Here is a 24,477-nt window from a genome sequence, read left to right on the forward strand (position 1 = left end):
TGCATATATTCTATGCATGTAAAGATGTGGTATCTTCTTTGTAGTTCTTGTTTGAGAAAAATATGTCTTTTTTTGCTCTGTATAAAATCTGAATGATTAAAGGGTTAAATATTGATCGGTGAGAAAAATGAACAGTGGTCCAGGGAAACTTACGCTACTGAAGAGAGTTTCTAATAGTAACAAGTAGGAGAAAAAGGGCGCAAGATTGATATGCTTCATATTAACATTTGAAACAGTCTACAGTATGCATTTCCTGGCTGGTTCCCCCAAACGCACTTAGAATGGCTTGAATATCTTTTTGCAGTGGGATTGATACTTAGATCAGGAAGCCAAAAGTTAGTTTTATATTCTGATTCTTTGCTCAGCCAAGTAAAATCTACCATAAAGCCTCTCCCTGAAAAGTGTGTCTGTTCCTTTAGAAAAGTAGCGATACTCTACTTAGAGATTTGTAAAGATGGTTTAGAAATTTGTATTTTGAAAGTGCATAGACACATAAGGTGCATTAATAAGTGAGTGAGTGTCATTGTGTTTTCCACGGCAGATATAATGTCTGTGCTTATAATGATCAAACCAGAAGAGCAGGCTGGCTACATTTGACAGGCTGAGGTGGGCTGAATGGGACCTGCAAGCAGGATGTAGAAATACGTGATTCTTTAAGTAGATCTTTTTTGAAGGATTGAGATAATCTATTAAAAATAAGAGAACACTCTTTAAAATTAAGACCTGCAAAGAGTTATTTGGAATTCCTTAAGAAAAACATTATTTATGACCTAGAGTTGGTTTCAGTCTTCTTTGAAATACAAGTTGTTTTCAACTGACTCAAGTTAGATTTCATTATGTTTTCCTCAGTAACTGAAGAATCACCTGTTTTAAAGATTTAAAGTTCTCCTCATTGAATACTGTTTTCTGGTTGGATCTCTGTAAGTTTATCTTAATTGTCGAGGACATAAAACATAGTTTTTGCAAGGGTTTAAACCATTCTTGGTGGGAAGCTTTCTAAATCAGATAAAGTTATAATTATTCTACTTTGAGCTGGACTCTGCTGTGTAAAGTTTGCTTCTCCTATCTTTATTAAACTCTTCCTCCTTTGTTTTACGTGAAGGTTATGATACCCCTGGTGAAGCTCAGGTGTCTCCTCCTTTGTAGAGCTTTCTCTGGCTAGACAGAGCTATTTTCTCCTATCTCAATTCTTTGAGATCTAAGTCACCTCCAATCTATCACCCAAATTATTTAATTGTATTTTCTTGCAATTGTATTTTCTTTCTTGTATTATATTGCAACTTCTTGGAGTTAAGGAGAAAGGAAAAATACATTCGAAAAAGGAAGCAATATTTGTCGGTTTTTTGTTTTGTTTTGTTTGCAACTTCTTGGAGTTAAGGAGAAAAGAAAAATACGTTTGAAAAAGGAAGCAGTATTTGTTGGTTTTTTGTTTTCATGTATCAAACTCCTTGAATATAGGTTGTATCTATTCCTAGGGTCTACCATAGTGCTTAGCACAACAGAGCGCTTGGTGAGCATGGGCGGAATGAATGAAATCAACGGAGTGTCTCCAATTCCATCATTTCTAGTTACTACACGGCAGTTTTCATCACCAGCTTTGTCTATACTGACTTCATGAAATTATTTCTACTCAAATCCATCTGGAGATAACAATAAACCCTGACTGAAGCCCTGCAGTGGCTGCGATGGTGGGAGTGTAATGTGTTAGTGCAGAAGATGGACCTTTCTGGGGAAAAACAGACTTGGTTTCGGTTACTGTAGCCCATGGGCTACTATTCTTCCATTCTCGTGCCTGGGCCCCATATTGCAGACATTTACATAGGCATATTCAAGTTCTATTCATATTTTCTTCATTTGACTCTTCTAAATCTTTTCCTAACAATATTAGGAATTTGCCAATCTCTCAACTCTTCTCAGATTGCTTCCAAGTCTTGCATTAAATGTATCATTATGTCATCATAATTTTATGAGGACTACTTTTAGAAAGCATAGCCATTGTTAAAATATTACTACCAGTTGAAAATAATTCTGTTTAAACTGAACCTCAATTTATTTAGTTTTAGAATATATAATTTAGATCTCAGGAAGGAGCTTCATTTATTCCATATTTTATGTACTTTTTAAACCCAGGGATATGTACTTCATACACACACACACATTTACACACATATACATAACTGAGTATGTGACATTCTTGGCTAATGAGACCCTTCATTTTTTAGGATATCCAGCTATATTCTTAAACAACACATCTTCACAATGATGCATTAAGCATATTAAGGGAATTAAAAACTATATTGGCATAATTATCTTCTTTAAAATAGATTTGTTGCCTTTTAAAATGAAACACTAAGAGATGAAAGATATTTAGGAAGTGTAGACATACTTTGATGTAGCTGATCTTAGAAACACTGACCTGAAATCTTCACAAGCTGTCTGTGCATCTCCTGTAAAGGTGGATTACTAACACAGCATTAGAATACGGGGCCACCTGGCTCGTCTGGATCATCTCTCACACTCACAATAAGCCATAGATCACAAGCAGTGTTTCAGCCAGTGCAGTTGTGTACTAATAATAAACCTTACATAAAATCTCAAGATATAATCTTCCCAAGAGAACCTCCATGTGCAACCTAAAATACACGTTGGAGAGAGGAAACACAGGATAAAGCCTGAAAGTGCACGCCAACTTGTCTCACCATCACTTTGGCAGACACTGCCTTACCCCTTGCCCAGCTGGAACTTTACTGTCTTTTGCTGAAATGTACAAAACTGGTTTTCCTTGTGCTGCTAGCCACCGTGTTTGGTTTTGGTCTCATGTGAAGGTCATGCAGCTTGCCAAGCACTGGTTGAAATGCTAAAATGGTTACATCAGCAGAACCCCTGATGATAGTTATATGGAATTCTGCCCACCAGGAATTTTCAAATGGACCTTGTTGAGTGCCTTAAGTACCCATGAATTGCTCTAAGAATAAAGGGCTGCCAAGCTTCATGGATCTCCGTTGGGTTATGAAGACCAAACAGAATTTGATGATGATGGAAGAGGGCAAGTAAAAAGGAATCGTAAAGATGTTTACAAATTGTGTAAAGATGGTTCATTTTCCATTTGATCTTTCATTCAACCAGTATTTATCAAATATATTTTATGTATCAGAAATTATGTAATGTGCCAGGGCAGATAGCAATAAACAGCATGAGTTCAAACCCTACCTTGAGGGCATTTAGATTCAAGTGGATGAGACAAACATTAAATGAACAATTACATATATATCTGTACCACACACTTGAATACTATCTTGTGTGAGTTGTTCATAGTATTTGTCACAATTGTAATTTAATATTGCACATGTGCATACACAGATATATGTAATATACATCTATTATCAAAACAGTATAGCAATTATACATATTTTGCAAAGCCACTGCAAACTAAGCAAATAAATCATTCTTTGCCAAATATTTAGTCTTAAAATGCATATTAATTTCTTTAGCAAACAATTGGTACATCCTTTCTGACACATCCCAGACCTGGTACTTGAGTATAAAAGTAATAGTAAATGCTGAGCACCTATCGTGTGTCACGTACTGTTCTAAGTCCTTCACATATATTTTATCCAATTCTGTCAACAACTCTCTGATGTGGGCACTATCATTTCCACTTTACAAAATTTACAGAGGTTAAGTAACTTCCTCCTGATAACACAGCTAATAAATGGAAAGGCCAGACCTTGAAACGAGTTATCTGGCTCCAGAGCCCATTTTTTAAATGGGTTCACTCGAATAAGGGGAAAATCACTGAAACCAAAACAGCTGCTGCATAGCATGCTGAAAGCAGCAATCGAGGGATATACAAACCACAGTAAATGCAGCCGGGTGGACATGACCCATCTGCTTGAATGGAGAGGAAAGATGACCGAGGAATAATAAAAAGAGGAGAGAGGGCTTGAGATGGTTTTAAAATGGTGGTTTGCCAGGTGAAGAAATGAGTGAGGCTGCCACAGTAGGTGCGAAGGCCCTGAGGCATGAAAGAATAGTATGGAGTGAGGCATATTCATCAGTTCTCCTCGAGTCCTCATCTTCCTCTTTGAGCGTTCAGAAGGGATATCGGGAACAACAAAGATGAGCGATGGGTCGTCTATTTAAGGTAAGAATCCTATAGGTCAATCAGAAAAAGAACGGAACAGTTATAGAGCCACAAAGTGAAGTTCCATCTTTTAAGACAACTCACATTTCCTGCCATGGGGCTTGCCTCACACAGTGTACCCAGATGATATACCTTCTGCCTCATTATTTCAACCCTGATTAGCACTCCTTGAAGAAAAATAAGAGTAGGAAACCTACATCCATACTGCTTTAATCTACACTTTCTTGTTTTATCATCATAATACCAACATCAAGTGGCCCTAATATTAATATCTTCATTTTAGAGGATCAGTACCTTGTTTAAAAATCACATAGATGCTATGACCATGAAAAAAACCAGGCCTTCAAAGCCTAATTCCATCTGCCTTTCCCCTTCACCCCCATTGCGGTTCTTTGCCTGTATCTCTTGTGATGTGTCTCTGTTTTATAGTACAAGCATTCAAAGGATTTCTCTTGTTTTCATATGATGCAGTAAACTCTTTGCAGAGCAAAACCATGTGTTTCCTTGGGAAGTAAATCTGAAAGGGAGGCGGTATATGTGTACACACACAGAGGGCTTCCCTGGTGGCTCAGTTGGTAAAGAATCCACCTTCAATGCAGGAGACTGAGTTCAATTCCTGGGCCTAGAAGATACAGGAAGATCCCCTGAAGAAGGAAATGGCAATCCACTCTCGTATTCTTACCTGGGAAATCCCATGGATGGAGGAGCCTGGTGGGCTACAGGTCACAAGAGTCAAACATGACTTAATGACTAAACCACTACCAGGGCTGATTCATTTTGTTATCCAGTAGAAGCTAATATGACCTTGTAGAGCAACTATACACCAATAAAAGTTTTTTTTTTTTTTAAAGAAAATGAACAAAAAACCACATGTGTTTCCTCTGCCTACATACTACAGTCCTAAGTACACTGTCTTAAATATGATGTTTGCTAAACAATTCTGTATGTACTGATTAATACTTAAAATGTAAGAACTTAGGCAGCAGTGAGATGATAATGAGGAAATAATCCTTCTTGTCTCAAACATCCTTGAAACCTGTCTGTTCTGCTCCACCATCGCTTTCACAGATGCTGCCTCCAGCCCCTGGATGTTGAATTTAAACCATCGTAAGCTTAGGTCAGCTCTAAATAGGGTTTGTTCAGTGATGAGTTTCAGTCCTAGTTCACGGTGTTCCAAGTGTGTTTTGTCCTTTCCGGATTCTAAATATTACTTGACTCATCATTCTCAATCATGTCAGATTTCTTTTTCTATTTTATTGCTCTTAGCCTTGCTTTGCACTTGTGTCTAGTAACACCCCAGTTTTTAGTGTATTTCCTTCTGAAGAATATGAACAAGGCTATTAATGGAATTTCTATTAGTAAAGGAATAAAGATGGCACTTAATCTATAGAGATGCTCAACCTAAAGAGGACGGAAAAGAAAAAAAAAAACAAACACTATATCTGAAGCAACCTGGATAATTGCAACAGCCTGGATCTGAATGAATGTTTGCAGATTCCTGGTAAAATAGAATGGAATTGTCACTTTTGTTTTTGAACAAAAGGCAAAATCTTGCTATCTTGTTATCTTGCTCTTGGGTGCAGTTTGCATTTCTTTGACTGCTGGTCTTGTGATTTCTGTGTACAGGCATCTGGAGTCTATGAAAAATTAACGCCAGGTGCAGGATGCCTGGTCTTTGTTTCAATATTGCTCATTGTAAAATGTTTGTGTTGACTCATCAGAATGGGGTATTAGCACAGATATATGTTATGATACGATGGAGTAAACCCCATCCTCTGCCACGCCCACTTCCCTCACCTACTCTGTAAACTGCAAAAATAGGGCCCCAATAGTTTTTTGTTACAGAACACAAAAGCAGACTGTTGTTCAGGGTTGCACTCTTCCTCCAAGTAACAACAACAAAAAATCACACACATCAAGCACAGAAAATCTTTAATGAACTAATAGTAGAAAAGACTGTACTGTACTCTTTTTTTCTTTTTTTTTTTATTAAAGGATAATTGCTTTACAGAATTTATTGGTTTTTTTTTTGTCAAACTGTATCATGAGTCAGCCATAGGTATGCATATATCCCCTCCCTTTTGAACCTCCCTCCCATCTCCCTCCCCATCCCACCCCTGTAGGTTGATACAGAGCCCCTGTTTGAGTTTCCTGAAACACACAGCAAATTCCCATTGGCTATCTATTTTACATATGGTAATGTAAGTTTCCATGTTACTCTTTCCATACATCTCACCCTCTCCTCCACTCTCCCCAAGTCCATAAGTCTATTCTCTATGTCTGTTTCTCCATTGCTCCCCTGTAAATAAATTCTTCAGTAGCATTTTTCTAGATTCTGTATATGTGCATTAGAATACAGTATTTATCTTTCTCTTTCTGACTCACTTCACTCTGTATAATAGGCTCTAGGTTCATCCACCTCACTAGAACTGACTCAAACACGTTCCTTTTTATGGCTGAGTAATATTCCATTGTGTATATGAACCATATCTTTATCCATTCATCTATTGATGGACATCCAGGTTGCTTCCATGTTCTAGATATTGTAAATTATGCTGCAGTGAACAATGGGACACATGCTTCTTTTTCAGTTTTGGTTTCCTCAGGGTATATGCCTAGCAGTGGGATTGCTGGGTAATGTGGTTTTATTCCTAGTTTTTTTTAAGGAATCTCCATACCATCTTCCAGAGTGGCTGTATCAATTTACATTCCCACCAGCAGTGCAAGAGCATTCCCTTTTCTCTACTCCCTCTCCAGCACTTATTGTTTGTAGACTTTTTGACGAGGGCCATTCTGACCCGTGTGCGGTGATATCTCATTGTGTTTTGATTTGCATATGTTGAGCATCTTTTCATGTGTTTGTTAGCCATCTGTATGTCTTTGAAGAAATGTCTTTCAGGTCTTTTTCCAACTTTTTGATTGGGTCGTTTATTTTGGGGGCATTGAGTTGTATGAGCTGCTTGTGTATTTTGGAAATTAATCCTTTGCCAGTTGTTTCATTTGCTATTATTTTCTTCCATTCTAAGAGTTGCCTCTTTACCTTGCTTATAGTTTCTTTTGCTGTGCAAAAGGTTTAAGTTTAATCAGGTCCTACTTGTGTACTTTTGTTATTATTCCCATTGCTCTAGGAGGTTGGTCATAGAGGATCTTGATTTATGTCATCAAGTGTTCTGCCTATGTTTTTCTCTAAGAGTTGTCTTAAATGTAGGCCTTTAATCCATTTTGAGTTTATCTTTGTGTATGGTGTTAGAAACTGTTCTAATTTTGTTCTTTTACATGTAGCTGTCCAGTCTTCCCAGCACCATTTATTGAAGAGGCTGTCTTTGCCCCCATTGTATATTCTTGCTTCCTTTGTGAAAAATAAGGTACCCATAGGTGCAAGGGTTTATTTCTGGGCTTTCTATCTTGTTCCATTGGTCTATATTTCTGTTTTTGTGCCAGTACCATGCTGTCTTGATGACTGTAGCTTTGTAGTATAATATGAAGTTAGGAATGTTGATTCCTCCAGCTCCATCCTTCTTTCTCAAGACTGCTTTGGCTATTCAGGGTCTTTTATGTTTCCATACGAATTGTGACATTTTTTGTTCTAATTCTGTGAAAAATGCCTTTGGTAATTTCATAGGGATCACATTGAATCTGTAGGTTGCATTTGGCAGTATAGTCATCTTCACAATATTGATTCTTCCTATCCAGGAACATGGAATATCTCTCCATCTGTTTATGTCATCTTTTATTTCTTTCATCAGTGTCTTATAATTTTCTGTGTACATTTCTTATGTCTCCTGGGTAAGTTTTTTCCTAGATATTTAATTCTTTTTGTTGCAGTGGTGAATGGGATTAATTCCTTAATTACTCTTTCTGATTTTTCATTGTTAGTATATAGAAATCCAAGTGATTTTTGTGTATTGATTTTGTATCCTGCAACTTTGCTAAATTCACTGATTAGCTCTAGTAACTTTCTGATACTATCTTTAGGGTTTTCTATGTACAGTATCATGTCATCTGCAAACAGGGAGAGCAGATCTTTTCTGATCTGGAGTCCTTTTATTTCTTTTTCTTCTATGATTGCTGAAGCTAGGACTTCCAGAACTATGATGAATTATAGTGGTCAAAGTGGACACCCTTGTCTTATTCCTGATCTTAGGGGGAATGCTTTCAGTTTTTCAACATTGAGAATAATGTTTGCTGTGGGCTTATCATATATGACCTATACTCTGTTGAGGTAGGTTCCTTCTATGCCCATTTTTTTAAGTTTTAATCATAAATGGGTGCTGGATTTTGTCAAAGGCTTGTTCTGCATCTATTGAGATTATCATATGGTTTTTATTTTTCAATTTGTTAATATGGTATATTACAGTGATTGATTTGAATATATTGAAGAATCCTTACATTCCTGGAATAAACCCAACTTGATGATGGTGTATGAGCTTTTTGATGTGTTGCTGAATTCTGTTTGCTAAAATTTTGTTGAGGATTTTTGCATCTATGTTCATCAGTGATATTGTCCTGTAGTTTTCTTTTTTGTGTTGTCTTTGTAAGGTTTTGGTATCAGGGTGAGGGTGGCCTTGTAGAATGAGTTTGGAAGTGTTGCTTCCTCTGCAATTTTTTGACAGAGTTTTAGGAGGATAGGCATTAGCTCTTCTCTAAATGTTTGATAGAATTCTCCTGTGAAGCCATCTGGTCCTGGGCTTTTGTTTTGGGGGAGATTTTGATCACAGCTTCAATTTCAGTGCTTGTAATTGGGTTGTTCATAATTTCTATTTGTTCATAATTTCTGTTTCTATTTCTTCCTGGTTCAGATTGAACTTTTCTAAGAATTTGTCCATTTCTTCCAGGTTATCCATTTTATTGCCATATAGTTGTTCATAATAGTCTCTTATAATCCTTTGTATTTCTGCATTATAGAAAAGACGACTCTTTAAAGCTTCATTTAGATATTTTTATTTAGCAGGAACATGCTTAAAACAGTAGAGACTGTAGTTTTTATTATGTATAGAAACCAGAAAATATACTGTACTAATGTTTTTACTATTGCTACCTCTGAAATGACCATTACACTCTTATTTCTGCCTTATATTTTCCTTATCTTTGTCTATCTTATTTCAGTTCTCAAAGCAGTGTAAACTAGATTTTTTTCTCATTACTACTTTGTAAGGTAAGGAAGGCAGATTTTAACACCCCATGTTATTTATAAGGGGCTTCCCAGGTGGTGCTAGTGGTAAAGAACCCACCTGCCAGTGCAAGAGATATAAAATACGTGGGTTCAATTCCTGGGTCGGGAAGATCTTCTGGAGGAGGGCATGGCAAACTACACCAGTATTCTTACCTAGAGAATCCCATGGACAGAGGGGCCTGTCAGGCTGTAGTCCATCGAGTCGCACAGAGTCGGACACCACTGAGTGATTTCACAAGCACATCATTTATAAGAAAACTGAAGTGGCCGGGATCAGAAGTGGTTAAGTAGTAAAACACAACCTAGTAGGGCCAGACTCTCATTCTAGTGCACTTTGGCTCAGATTCAGAGTTTTAGCTACTTAAAAAATCTATGTCTGTATCCTGGCTCTAACACTTGCTGTCTTGGGAAGATGCTTAACTTCTCTGTACCTCAGTTTCATCCTCTCTAAAATTAGATATTATACAGATCTTTTTCAAGTTTGTGATTTAAATGCAATAATGTGAATTAAACCCTTAGTACAATGGCTAAGCAAAGAAAGTGCCCAGTAAGGGTTGCCATTATTAATATTGCAATTTTTTTTTAATTTTTTAATTTTTTTATTTTTTTTATTTTTATTTTTTTTTAATTTTAAAATCTTTAATTCTTACATGTGTTCCCAAACACGAACCCCCCTCCCACCTCCCTCCCCATAACATCTCTGTGGGTCATCCCCATGCACCAGCCCCAAGCATGCTGTATCCTGCGTCAGACATAGACTAGCAATTCAATTCTTACATGATAGTATACATGATAGAATGCCATTCTCCCATATCATCCCACCCTCTCCCTCTCCCTCTGAGTCCAAAAGTCCGTTATAGACAGCTGCGTCTTTTTTCCTGTCTTGCATACAGGGTCGTCATTGCTAATATTGCAAATTTTTAATATTAGCCTAACTGTATCCTTTTACAGTTTGCAGAGAGTGTTTTTGTTTGTTTGTTTTTCATAGTTTTTAATCTTTGATCCCATTTGCTTCTTGAAGAAGCACATGAGGTTGACCAAATAATTTTCAATTTCCATTTGTACTTAAACAAAAAGTTTCAGAGAGGTTATTGACTAAGACCATTGTATGAGTGAGAAGAGATGTCTTATTTGTTAGATGACCCAAATCCTAAACCTTTTTTGTTACTATTTCACTAATGAAAATGAGGCTAGTATTAAAGTCAGGAATCATCCAATTCTTATTTATAGTTGGGCGTAGCCTTAGGAATAGTTTAGGGAGTTAGGTGACCTGATGGATTTCTGCAGTGGTGCAGCAGTCCCCGCTAGGCCTCATCTGCTGACACCAAGGGCAGGGCTGGGGGCTGTTCTTCCCATAACGTAAAAGCATTACGTGCAAACGATTTTTGTCAAGTTAGAATAGGCAAAGAGGGCTCATGAGATGTCAGGCTGCAAACATTATATTCATAAGGAAGTCATCATCTCCTTTCCAGTCGGTTGGGGAAATCCTTTACAGAACGAACGAAGGCTCCAATGTGTCTGAGTTCACAATTCCAGGAGACAAAGTGGTCTAAAAGAACAGAGGAGAGTCAGCCTTGAAAGCATCATTTCACTCTCCACCTTGTGACAGAGTCCCCATGTGCCAGAGAACAGCTTCCTCTCTGCCTTCTTTCCCTTCATTCCATTCTTCTCTCTTATGCCTACCTTCTTTCCTCTAGCCCACAGCAACAGGTAATATTCCTTCATCTTCCCTCTGATGCACAGAACGGTGGCATTATCCTAGGCCCAGGAGGAAGTAAGTTGGCAAAGAGAACCCTTGCTTTGCAGAATAACTGAGGGTAAGAAAGCCATTTGGAAACTGAGAAACCCAAATAACATTGGCCGTGCCACTCTAGGAAGCTGAGACAGCTGTGGGGCTAGGAACTGGGTGGCATTTTGGACCTAGAGATCTATAGGCTCTTGGCTGTGGGACAAAGAGTTCATTGCCTAGTCAATGACAATATACAAACACATCTGCAGAATATATTCTTTGGCACCAGCAAATGTTGGCAATATTTAGCCAAACTCTATTTTTCTACTCCCCATTTACTTCTCCTTTTAATCTGTTCTTTCCCCTTGTTTTTCCTCACTGAAAATGATTTCAAATAAGACATTAATTTTGAAGAAAAATGGGTAGAAGTGAGGTTAATAGAGGTACAGATGTTTTCAGAATTTAAAATAAGGGAAATTGATCTAAAATGTCTACTCTGTTGCCGTCACAACCCAGCCCAAGTGCCATCATTTAAAAGCAGGTATTGAAACATTTTCCAGACCCAACAGGAACATAAGCACCTTATTTCTTACTAATAGTGAAACAGTAAACCAAACTCACACCTCTTCATCTTTCTGCCTCACATTTTACCCCTTCTCTCAGACACACACATACACAAATATTCTAGGTACGAAATATTTTAAGACTTTCTCCATGGCCGTTACCTTTTAAACTTTGAGCATAAGATCTACTGTCAAATTATGGTTGGTAGAGGGTAAAAGTGAAAACAGACCTTAGATGTTAGGAAACCTTAGCGTTAAGGCTTATAGCACATGGGAAAGAGCTTGGTGATAATTTTCTGTTTCACTTCAAATCTTTTTGACTCTTTAATATGGCAGAGAATTCTTTGCCACTAATTGCATGGTCTTGAGGCCAGAAAATTAACTGGTTCATTAAAAAAAAATTCAGGCTCTAAACATGATCATACAAAATATAGATTATGAAAATAATCATAAATAGCTTTTTGAAGTACCTCATTTAAGACATACAAAACCTCATCCTTTATCCAGCTAATTAGAAGCTACTTATATTGTTGATCTTTTCCCAATTCGACTTTTGTCTTATTTTTCATGCCTTTCTTAATGCCATGTCTTCTGACTTTCTGTATCTGCATGATAAAAGCAGAGGTCATCGTTATCCAGAAGGGTGACTTGTGTAGCATCCTGCCTGCTTTCCAGTATTTCCCAGCAGGTCAAAATTTATGATGAGTGAAATCAGATCCTTGATGAGACAGACCCTTAGAGGTTATCCATTTCACTCTTTACTCCTCAAATATAAAAATAAATTGGGAGGCTCACTGTATTGCCTTTCCATCCTGAGTTACAGAATTTGCTGGGTCTAAAACTGAGATCTCCTAATTCCCCATCATCCATCTTTATGCCAGTGACATAATCCCTTGGCTGGATTGTGGTTATTTCCAGGGAGATAGAGTACCTGATTTTTTTTTCTTTTTTTTTTTTTTTTTTAACTTTTTATTTTGTACTGGGGTATAGCCCATTAACAGTGTTGTGATGGTTTCAAGTGGACAGGGAAGGGACTCAGCCATACATATACGTGTATCCATTCTCCCCCCAAACCCCGTCCTATCCAGGCTGCTACATAACACTGAACAGAGTTCCATGTGTAATATAATAGGTCTTTGTTGTTTATCCATTTTAAATATAGCAGTGTGTAGATATCTATGACTTTTGAGAGCCATGCAAGACCTACCTAAGATGTCAGGTTGACACCATTATAAATAACTAAAAACATTTTAATATTAAAAAATAGATGAATATGCAGTAAAATATATTTAAAACTACATTAATTTTTAAAAAGATAAAACATGAGACTGCAAATAAATGCCCAGTTTGAGATGGATTTTTTGGGATATATCTTCACACTTATCTGAAAAATTCAAGAAATTCTTAGGATGCCATTTTACTTTTTTCACAGTGTTTTGAGTCCTTAGCTTTTTCACTAGATTCCATGCTTCCTCCCACCTCTCCAACTTCTGCAATCCACAGTGAGCTAGTAAATTAGAGCAGGGAACATTCCCTTGCTCCAACGGACTCGGAGTCAAAAAGAGTGAGTCTTGGCTTCACTAATTTTTAAGTCTTGTGACCTTGGGCCATTTTGTTACCGGTTCATGCCTCGCTTCCCCTATCTGCATAATGAGCATAATTATAGCGTGCAACTCAGAGGCTTGTAGTGAGAAGTAGCAAAGAATGAGTGTAAAGGACCAGCATATGGTAGGCAGGGAAGGATCTTTCCGTTTATAACTTTCCTTAATTTACATGCCATGGTTCAGAATAGGATGGTCTGCAGTGCATGGCAGCTCCGGACGCTCCCATCAGCAGCCCCGGCGGTGTGGCAGAGCAGCTTGCCGCCAGACGACAGCGCTCGGTTACCCCTTTCTACCCGTCGCACTTTCGTCTCACAGGTTTCTCACGAATGTTTTATTTTATTTTTTTATTTTAATTGGGTGATGGTTGGTTTACAATGTTGTATTGGTTTCCGCCGCACAACAAAGTGAATCGGCTCGGTGTATACATACTCCCTGTTCCTCTTGGACCCTGCTCCTCTCCACCCCAGCCCTCCAGGGCACCACGGAGCACCGGGCTGAGCTTCCTGTGCTAACCTGCAGGCTCCCGCTAGCTATCTGTTTTATACAAGGTAGTGTGTGTGTGTCCCTCTCCTCCCCCCCAACCCACTCCCCACGTTCACACATCTGTTCTCGACATCTGAGTGTCTGTTCCTGTCCTGCAAATAGTTTCATCTATACCATTTTTCTAGATTCCACATATATGCATAAATATATGATGTTTGTTTTTCTCTTTCTGACTTACTTCAGTCTGTATGACAGACTCTAGGTCCATCCACATCTTCACAAATGACCCAGTTTTGTTCCTTTTTTATGATTGAGTAATATTTCATTGTGTATATGTACCAAATCTTCTTTATCCTTCCATCTGTTGATGGACAGTTAGGTTGCTTATCTCTCCTTGCTGTGGTTCTAGCTCCAACGGTCTTCTTGCCTCGAAGGTTCCATAGATAGAGGAATCTGGTGGGCTGTAGTCCATGGGATCGTGAAGGGTTGGACACGACTGAGCACATGTGCCAAAAACCCATTAATGAACATCTTTTGAGTTCATTGTATGCTAAGCACTGTTAGGAGTGTTGGTGGAAGTGAAGAAACAAAGCAATGAAGTAGGTGAAGAAATGAAGCTGGTGAAGAAATGAAGTAGGATTGGAGAAGACTCTTGAGAGTCCCTTGGACTGCAAGGAGATCCAACCAGTCCATTCTGAAGGAGATCAGCCCTGGGATTTCTTTGGAGGGAATGATGCTGAAGCTGAAACTCCAGTACTTTGGCCACCTCATGTGAGGAGTTGACTCATTGGAAAAGACTCTGATGCTGGGAGGGGTTGGGGGCAGGAGGAGAAGGGGACGACCGAGGATGAGATGGCTGGATGGCATCACTGACTCGATGGACGTGAGTCTGAGTGAACTCCAGGAGATGGTGATGAACAGGGAGGCCTGGCGTGCTGCGCTTCATGGGGTTGCAAAGAGTTGGACACTATTGAGCGACTGAACTGTGAGGGCCCTGCCATCACAGTGGTTATAATTTCATCAAGGAGATTAAAAATATCACACATGAGCCACTGAACCATCAACATGTGTAAGAACAGAAAGAAGCGTTCATTAAGAATGGCAGAACTTGGTGCTTTCACATAACTTCTATTATGTTTATAATTTAATGTGAACTGTAGTACAGATGATGAATGTTTTAAAGTTTTGGAAGAGCAGGAATGGATAGATTGATACCTGCAGTGGATTGAGGAAACTCTCACAGAGAGTCTGGGACTTTAGATTGTCCTTGCAGGGTGGATGGAGTTTGGTTAGGAAGATAAGAAAGGGGATGGTGGTTGCTTCAGGATGTGGCAAGGAAGAAAGAAATGTCAACAGTGACCTTATGGTAGGCATCAACAAGGTGTATGCTTGGAGTAGTTAGAGTTCTGTCCCAATGGAAGAAAGGAGACAACAGAAGGGAAATAAACAGAAATCAGATAGGTCACCCACTGCGGGCAAGGCCCTGATCCAGATACTACAGAAGTGGTGAGGGACCAGGTATTTGACAGCTTGCTCAGGATTCTGATACCTGAAACTGGAAAAATACAACTGCACTGGGAAGATTATAGCTCTTTGATGGCTTCACAAAATGGAGCAGATGATATCCACATAGCTCTTTTCAGGAATAACCCTGTGTGAGTGAAACAGTGAAATAATAAGCAGGTGTTGTGATTGTGGCATGGGGCACATCAACCAACCCACATCTGAGATTTGAGCTAAGGACTCCATTTTTTGTGTGCACTCTTCAGAGGGCATTTGCACACACAAATAAAGCAGTTCGATTTGTAAATGCTCACTGAGTGCCTCAGTGGGATTTATGGCACCATGAAGGAATAATGGGGTACAGTTTAGAGTCAGAGGACCTAGGTTTGAATGTCAGCTTTTCTCTAGATGTCTGACTTTGGGAAATTCACTCAAGCACTCTGAGGTTCAGTTTACTTATCTGTAGAATTATACCAGTCCCTCTGGGGCTCTGTGAAGAGTAGATAAAAAGCACAGATAGAAATCTAACCATATTTCCTGGCACACAGTGGGCATTGGTCAAAGAATGGTAGTTCCCTTTCCTCTGCCTGTGAAAATGAAATGATCTAATATGCGTGGAAATACTTGTTAAATTATGAAACACGATATAGGTAGCCAATCTAATATAATATCTAGTTCAGTTTGAGTGATGGTCCACAGACCTAATTTTAGTGAGTCATTTATTTTAGCCTTTTATGCTAAGTACAAAGAGGTATGTGGACAGAGTGTAGGATGGAGGTTTGAAGAGTCTTCAAAACTAACAGTACAAACAATTTTTATCTGTTGCATCAAGTTAAATTGATTCTAGAAAAAATTTGTAAAGGAAGGAAAACTCTTGAGTTTTGGGTCTTTACTTTCTGTGCCTCATTCTCCAGGCTGGCCCATCTTTTCTGTACTTGGGTTAAAGAGGTGCCCCATGCAGCCTAACTAAGACCCTTAGGATATCATTCATTTTTTGCAAAAGATTATACTACCTTGCATTTTTTAAGGAGGATCAAGCAGACATGTTATCACTTTAATCCAAAGGGAAGAAATATTTACAGTGTACTTTTCAAAGATCAGTGAAAGAATTCATGTTGACTAAAACAGACTTCTGGACACTTACCAGTTTTTAATAGGAAACAGAAGCAAATGTTTTGTAGTGAAGTGTTACCCACTTTGGAACCAGACTGATAGGTTTGACTTTTGACCCTGCTGTTACTGTCCTGATGACCTTGGACAAATTACTTAACATCTATGTGCCTCAGTTTTCTGTAAAACGAGGATATTATTATTTTTATTATTTAAGAGAGTTTGGGCAAGCAGAGTTGAATCAAGTTCAAGTCAAACATCTATCTGACACTTCATTCTTATTTTCTGAGCCCGTCTGGTGATAAGCTAGGTGGATAATCATCCCTGCGTTTTATTAAGTGCTGGGGCGAGAGCCAGGGTCTGAGCTTCCTCCGAAGTTGTTCTCTTGAGACATCCTGCCATGGACGTTAACCTGCAGTTATGCCCTGGCTAGCTAAGCCCTGAGCCCTTACATTGCCCACTCACCTGTTACTGCCTCAGTGTTCTTACCTTTGAGGGGAGTTGTCCTATGTCACTGCAGGGTAAGGACAAATGAGGTGACAGGCCAGAGCCTCTTGGTGTTACTGTTGGTAATGACTCTTCCAGAGAGGCGATGTGAAAAGGAGAAGAAAATCCAGAAAAGCTAAAAACAACCACAGTAATAAATAACATAACCTTACAGCTATGGAGCACATCTCTTTCACTTCATGTGCGTTATTCCCCTAGCTAACTCCTTAGGAAATAGGTTAACTGGAAAATAGCATTGTCCCATTTTTAAGTGGGGTTTTGAAAGTGATATAGGGACCTAGAAACCCTCAGAGAACTGGGGAATTGAATCTGAGTCAGTATGGGGAGAAGTTTCTCTTCAGACTGGGAAAGAGAAACTAGCCATTTTCAGGGCAGAAAATAACTGCATTTTTTTTTTTTTAAGTCTTACCTGGAAAATCTCAGGAGAAGGAATCAGGAGCCAGCTTGTGTTTTGGGGTTGGAAAGGCCTGGATTGGACACCCAGATATGGGGCTTCCCTGGTAGTTTAGCTGGTAAAGAATCCACCTGCAATGCAGGAGACCCTGGTTCATTTCCTGGGTCGGGAAGATTTGCTGGAGAAGGGATAGGCTACCCACTCCAGTATTCTTGGGCTTCCCTGGTGGCTCAGCTGGTAAAGAATCCTCCTGCAATGTGGGAAACCTGGGTTCGATCCCTGGCTTGGGAAGATCCCCTGGAGAAGGGAAAGGCTACCCACTCCAGTGTTCTGGCCTGGAGAATCCCATGGACTGTATAGTCCATGGGGTTGCAGAGTTGGACACGACTGAGCGACTTTCCCACTGTGGGTACCTCTTAGAATTTCTGAACTCAGGCAAGTGGCTTAGCCCCTTTGAGCCTTATTATTATTTTGTAGTGAGAATGATAAGGTTTTCCTTAGGCTATCTTGGGAAGTAAATACACGGATGTATCTTCAGTGTTTATCACAATGGCTGGAACATAGTCGTCTTCAATAAGTGCTTAATGTTTTTTTATAGTTATTCCTGTGGCTGTTGTTACCCTATCTTCTGTTTTGATGCTGAGCAATTATGAGCTCTGGGGCGTGCCGCTCCCTTTCTCTGTCTCCATTTCCTATTTGTAAAACGAAGGGTAGAATGAAGCTGAGGCCTTCAGAATCAGTGTTACGTTTCTACAGTGGACGTGTTCTTCCTGTTCTGTTTCTCCTCTCTCACGTAACCATCAATATGTCTTCAATCAGTCGTTTCACGGTGATTTGCTTTGGAACTTACTCAAAAAAAATCCTGATCCAGTCAGCGTGAGTGTGCCTACGCTTAGCCTTCTACTGAGGCATCTACAGTCTTGTTCATACAATGCACTAGGGCTCACTGACTGGGCTAGAGTGAGGAGGGCAGGGGTCTGGAACCATCCTCAGATCAAGGTGAATGTCTAATTTGGCTTTCACCTGGCCTCTGAGTTGTTTGGTGAGTAGTCATCATTAGAATCCAGAGTTCTGGTAAAGTTTGTTCCCATTCTGAACGGTAGTAGAGCATGATTGTCAAGAGCATGGATTCTGGGTGCGGGGGAGGGTTAAAACATACACACACACTACTATAAATAAAATAGATAAAAAACAAGTACCTACTGTGTAGTACAGGGAGCGATATTCAGGATTTTCTGATAACCTATAATGGCAAACAGTATTGCACATATGTATGTAGATATGCATAATTGAATCACTTTCTGTACACCTGAAACTAACAGAACATTGTAAATGAACTGCACTTCAATTTTTTAATGGTTAAAAAATAAAATAAAAGTATATAGCTTTGAAAAAAAGAGCAGAAACTCTGAGCCAGACTGTCAGGTTATTTGGGTTTGAAGATGGATTTATTTATCAGATGTATGGCTTTGGGAAAGTTACCTAACCTGTATTTTCTCACCTGTAAATGGAGAACAAGAGTGTCTCATTGGGTTATGTGATGATTAAGTAAATTAATTAATATAAATAAGTGTAGTAAAGGGCTTGCCTTTAGTATTGTCCATCCCAGTGTTACTAATCAGGTAACTGGTTGTAACGGGGTTTCTTCCTGTCCCTCTATTACGTTGGCCCATTCTGGAAATCTAAAAATGTGATGTGGTTGGGGGTGGGGTGGACCCCTGCCTCGGTTTACTGCCTCTAATTCTCTGCTTTCCTGGAACCCTTCCTTTCCTCTCCTGCTTTCCTGCAGTCTGCTGGGGGGAGGTCACACATCCCTGTTCTTGGCAGGGTCCTAATCTTACTTGAAGGACATACCAGGATTTGAAAGATCTACTTGAAAGATCATCACTACCTCAAGATTCCAGGTGGTGATGATGCTCAACCAAGCAACTGCAGATCTTTCAAGGAGGAAAAAGAAAGGATTCCAGGAAAGCAGAGAACTGGAGGCGGTGAACTGAGGCAGGAGTCCTCCCCCCCAACCACATGGCAGTTTCAGATTTCCAAAATGGGCCAACATGATAGAGGATTAGGAAGAAAACTTAATAAAAATAAAATCATCCTGAGTTTGGCTTTTGGCATACCAATTCAATATTTAATGGCAGACCTCTTATTTCAGGCCTGATGGGTTTGTGGGTAGTAACCCCCATGTTCTGTTTCCCTGGTTCAATCGGAACATGATCTGAATAGGGTTCACCCAGATGGCAGCCCTCTTTGTGATTATGAAGCTAAAGGACAATTACTGTGGTATCTTGGAGCAGGCAATCTGTGCCAGCTAATAGTTATCTTGAGCATCTGAGATGTCTCCTTGTCTCACTGAAATCATATACACACACAAATGGACTCGTTTTAAAATTTTCGGTGGCTTCCATTTTAGTCTTCATGCTACAGTGTAGACAGAGCCAGTGTTACTTGCCTCTTCAGGAGGCTTGTTCTTTAAGTCTGAGAAGATAAGGCAAAGATGCTGGCTCCCCAAAACAGCTCATGAGTTATTCTTGCCATATTTTACCTCCTGTTTAATTTGGCCTACTGACAGCCAGCTGCCTTCTGCCGGCCTGTTCCAGGTCAGTTGAAATCCCTGCACGATTCCTAGCCCCATCAATGTTTTCATTCAGTTCCTACTGTATTTAGGTCACTTAGCTGTGTGGGTTTCTCTTTTCTAGTTTGCTTCTTAAAAGTTTAGTTATAATGGCTTCCCTGGTAGTCCAGTGGTTAATACTTTTATCTTCCTATGCAGGGGATATGATGGGTTCAATCCCTCATCAGGGAACTAAGATCCCATATGCCTTGTGGCCAGAAGAAAACAACAAAAAAACAATATGGTAACAAATTCAATAAAAGTCATTAAAAAATTGTCCACATTAAAAAACAAACAAACAAACACTTAAAAAATAGTTTAGGAAAAAAAAATAGTTTAGGTATAGGCCTGGATTCAGTCTTCTGACCTTCCCACTGGTTAGCCTGCAATAAACCTCACAGACTGTTATTTGACTGACCAGCTTCTCTACCACCCCTGCCAGTACTTTGCTTGAAGAGGCTTCCTCTGGTTTGGTGACCACTTGCGCATTTATGTCAAGGTATTTCACACGTCTGGCACTTAACAAATATAACATCAGTTGGAATTAATGAACCCCTTTGAAAATGTGCATTCCTAATGTAAGACTCTTTATTAGTTACATTATCTTGGTGGCAAACAATAGACGTTTACTTTTTCATTTTACTATCATGAGCAAAGTTAATAATGTACTATTTGACTATCCCATGGGATTCAAGGACAGGAAGGTGGCAGGAATTTATGAATAACTTGATCTATTAATTTGGATTGCATCAGTATTTTCTCTGCTTGCTTCTGTCTTCCCTCTGATTAGCTTTATTCTTCCCTCTTCCTATAAACTGGCTTTTTCCACATGGAAGAGAATGTAATATAAAGGCAAGCCCTTCTTGTCTTATAGTTTGGCTTGCCCAAGTGAGATTCATTTTCTTAAGCCTTTATGTTTACATTCAGACAAGCCTTTAAGCTTCTGATTTAAAGGTCTTCTTTTATCATATTTGATACTGATAATTCTCTCCAGTTAATGGAAATCAGCAACTTGAAGGGAAATGCTGAAATCTGCTAAATCATCCACTTGATTTAGGGGTTTCCCTAAAGAGGATATGCAATATGGAGAGAGAAGGTGTGTATGGCAAGGTGGTGTGGAGATGACGCTTAGTACTTTAGCTATCAAAGTACCTGAGGACCTGGTTTTCACATGCAGAAACCAAACTAGGCACGGACTCACATGGTCTCGAAGGTGAGAAAAGAAACAGGCAGCGGGACAAGCCAACGCGACAGCTGGTGAGGGAAGCACATTCGTGGACCATACCTAGAATTCTCCTGGACTCTGTTCTGCTCCCACTTGGGGCACTTATTCTCTGCTACTGTGTGCCATTGAGCACCCGGCAGATTATAAGAAGCTTCTGAGAAAATGGTCTGGGGAGAGCTCTGCAGCAGAGCAATGGGATTTTCAGAAAGCCTCATGTAGCAGCTCAGTGGGGGTATTGTGCTATTCAGAACAGCCCACCCTGGCATCTCCTTGGCACTCACATCAGGGAGTTGCCAGTGTCAGAGGTACGTGATGTATGTGTGTGCTCACACAACCCACAAACATTTGTTCATGCATTTTTAGTGACTGTCATAGATGTAGGAATTAACTGCACTTCTAGATCTTTCTAGCACCAAGAAGGAACAATGAGCTTTTCACGTCACACAGATTGTACTTCAAGGTTCACAGACTTAACATCCTGCATTTATGAACTAATTATTATTTCAAAAAACTGGATAATTCAGTATTAATGACTGGTTAAAGAAAGAAGATGATAGCAGATATTAGAAAGTCATCGCAGTTTTGTTGGTAACATAAGATTATCTCAGAAATGCTTTCCGAATCTTACAAAGAGATATTTCCTATGTACTATACTTTATAGCTTCACTTAGTCGATATTTCCTAAGTATTTACTGAGCTCTTTCTGTGTACCCAGGTGCTGTGAAAAATTCTAGGAAAATAAATAATCCTTGTGGTTGCAAGTGTCTGACTGGAAAGACCAAATTTACATACATGAAATGGAAAATAGCAACAGAAACATAAAAAGTGATAAATGGCACTGTATAGGGAATGGATCTATGTATAAAATTTATTTCCAGACCACATGAATGCAATTTATAAGAGGGTAAAATGAGTTGAAAGTCCCAAATCAAATCCAAGCATATTTTTTGATCAAAGTATAGTAGATAACAAGGAGAAATACAAGTACTGGGTATGATACTCAGAGTGTTTTCAGTAATCTAGTCAAGGAGACAAGATGCAAATCTTCTGGGAGTCCCAGGAGCCAATTAGAAGGCATAGAAGAAATATCATCAAAACTAAAAACCAGAAACCATCAAGGAATTACCAGGTGGCTTTCAACATCTACTATGCAAGACCCTGCAGCATTTTCTACCTTCAAGGTGGTCTTTAATTTGCCTGGGTCTTACTGGCTGGTCTGGTTAGAGAGCTCAAATAACTGTGGAACTCCAGTGATAGAGACTCCTAGGTAATGGACTCATAGAACAGCTTAGTGTGCAAAAATGGATTTTGAGGTCCAAAAGGCTGCTGTGAAAGCTCAGCTCTCATTTTCTGTGAACCTCAGTTTTCTCATCTGTATCATAGGGATATTAAGAATAATGCCTCATCAGTATGGTTTTGTGGAGATTATATGAGGATATATATGTATATTGTTATAAATGGACAAGTAATATGTATTTAATAAATGGTGATTTTCACCACCCAATCAGTTCTCTTTAGTGCAACTGTGCCACTAGCATAGGATTGAGATTACAGAGGCAGAAACAATGCACAAACCATCCAGAAATATTATATCCTTATGATAGTCCATCTTTAAGGGCATTAGCTAGTAACAATATTTAATAATGATTGTGAAATTTGCATTTACAAAGCCCATTCAAATATATCACCTCATTTATTCTTCAGACAACCTTTTTAGAAAGTGATTATTTCTATTTCCATTCTACAGAGAAGGGAAAGGAGGCAAAGAGAGTTAGTGGGCTTGCCCCCAGATCAGATTACCAAGAAGTTGCTGAGCCCCCGAATCATATAATCAGGAAGTTGTTAAACCAAACCTGAGCCCAGGTCTTCTGACTCCAAACCTCATCTTCATCTCCCTAAGCTACAGGCTTCTTAACAGTTTTGGGGTAGGTTCCAGTGGAAACTTTCTCCAAAGCCTATGTTTTTCCACAAAGTACTTGTTATTAGGACTTAACAAATAAACCATGAATAGTTAGTTGACCCACTATGTAGACATGTGTAGCAGGGTCGTGTTTTCAATGACCAATGATTTTAGTTAAAATTTGGAACTCTGTTCTATAAAATCTGCTGGATTTCCATTTGTTTTGTCTTTCGATTAGGATCCCATAGGCATAGATTGACATTAGAAAGCTGTTAACTCTTGTTAACTCCAGAGGGCACAGTTAATGAAATGTCCCCAAAGTTGAGCACTTGCGCAAACTACCGTGTCGTATAGGACAGCTCCCGATTAATCATGGTGAGACCATTTCCTCTATCTAAATGAAATCTGCAATTTGGGAAGATTAAAGATCCTTTGGGGGATGAAGGAAAAGTTGCTGTGAAAAGTCTAGAAACTAGAAAATAGATCTGCTCAATATTCATGAAGTCAGATTGGCTGATGCAAATAGATTGCAATCTCTTATTTTCTAATGACTTGGTTTGTAGCACTCCTACATCAGTTTTATACAGATTCCTACTCAGCTTTAAAAGGAATGGCTGCATTTTGTAGTTTTGTTTTTTTTTTTTTTTCAAGAACTTTAGCATATCTAATACGATTTTCTGCCATGTTTGACTAATTTTTAATTTTCTACCTAAGGGTTTCTAAAGCAGATTTTCAAAGGTACATAAATGATAAAGAAAAAAAATTGACACAGCATGCAGAATAGGTGAATATATGTAAAATGTCAAAAAGGGAATGCTTCTATTTTGCATTGTATATAATGTTCTCACAAAAGCCAGTTTAAAGAAAAGAGTTATAGTGTTAGGTTTAATTTTGCTTCCATAGAGAAAAAATCAAAATCCTTTAGCACAGCCATTTCATAAAGAAATGTTTAACTCCTTGCCAAAGTTATTAGAAGTCATTGCCTCTTAAACACTGCACAAATCCTCATGTCCTCCCCTTTTCAGTTCTGTGCTTACTTCATTTTATTATGTGGTCAATGTAGCAAACAAATATTTGAAGGAAGGAGGGTAAAGGGAACTGTGAGTCATTTCATTTATCCCCCTAGCACCTGACATAGTACCTATGCAGGTTCTCAAGAAATATTGTTGAGCTCTTGGTTAAAAAAGTTAACAGATCCTATCTCAGAATAGACTACTTGTTATTTAAAATTTTTTCTACTTCTCTTTTTTAGGCCAGCCCTGCTCCTATAATTGTCAACACAGACACTTTGGACACGATTCCTTATGTAAGTAACATTTTTATTAAGACTATCTTTAAAAACTGGTAGAACTTAATCAACAGAATGTAAAATACAGTACATATTCAGTTTCAACCAATCCAGATAATCTCATGAAATGATGTATAGAATGAGTTTTGTGCATTTTCTTTTGAAATTTGCTAACTCACAGCTTAGGCATGCTGATATTTTCCTCTTTCATCCATTGTTTTGAAAAACACAAGGGTCTAT

General features: G+C 38.9%; 1 protein-coding gene across 2 annotated transcripts in view; it reads left to right on the forward strand.

The window, feature by feature from the left end:
• The window catches only part of DLG2 (discs large MAGUK scaffold protein 2), a 1,427,480-nt gene that overhangs the window by 521,093 nt on the left and 881,910 nt on the right, over positions 1 to 24,477 (forward strand). For both annotated transcript variants that reach the window (XM_052662441.1, XM_052662442.1), the window contains one exon: positions 24,202 to 24,255. In XM_052662441.1, coding sequence (XP_052518401.1) covers positions 24,202 to 24,255 — 54 coding nt within the window. The remainder of the gene's footprint in view (positions 1 to 24,201; positions 24,256 to 24,477) is intronic.

This window comes from Budorcas taxicolor, chromosome 25 (assembly GCF_023091745.1).
Source record: "Budorcas taxicolor isolate Tak-1 chromosome 25, Takin1.1, whole genome shotgun sequence".
Lineage (NCBI taxonomy): Eukaryota > Metazoa > Chordata > Mammalia > Artiodactyla > Bovidae > Budorcas > Budorcas taxicolor.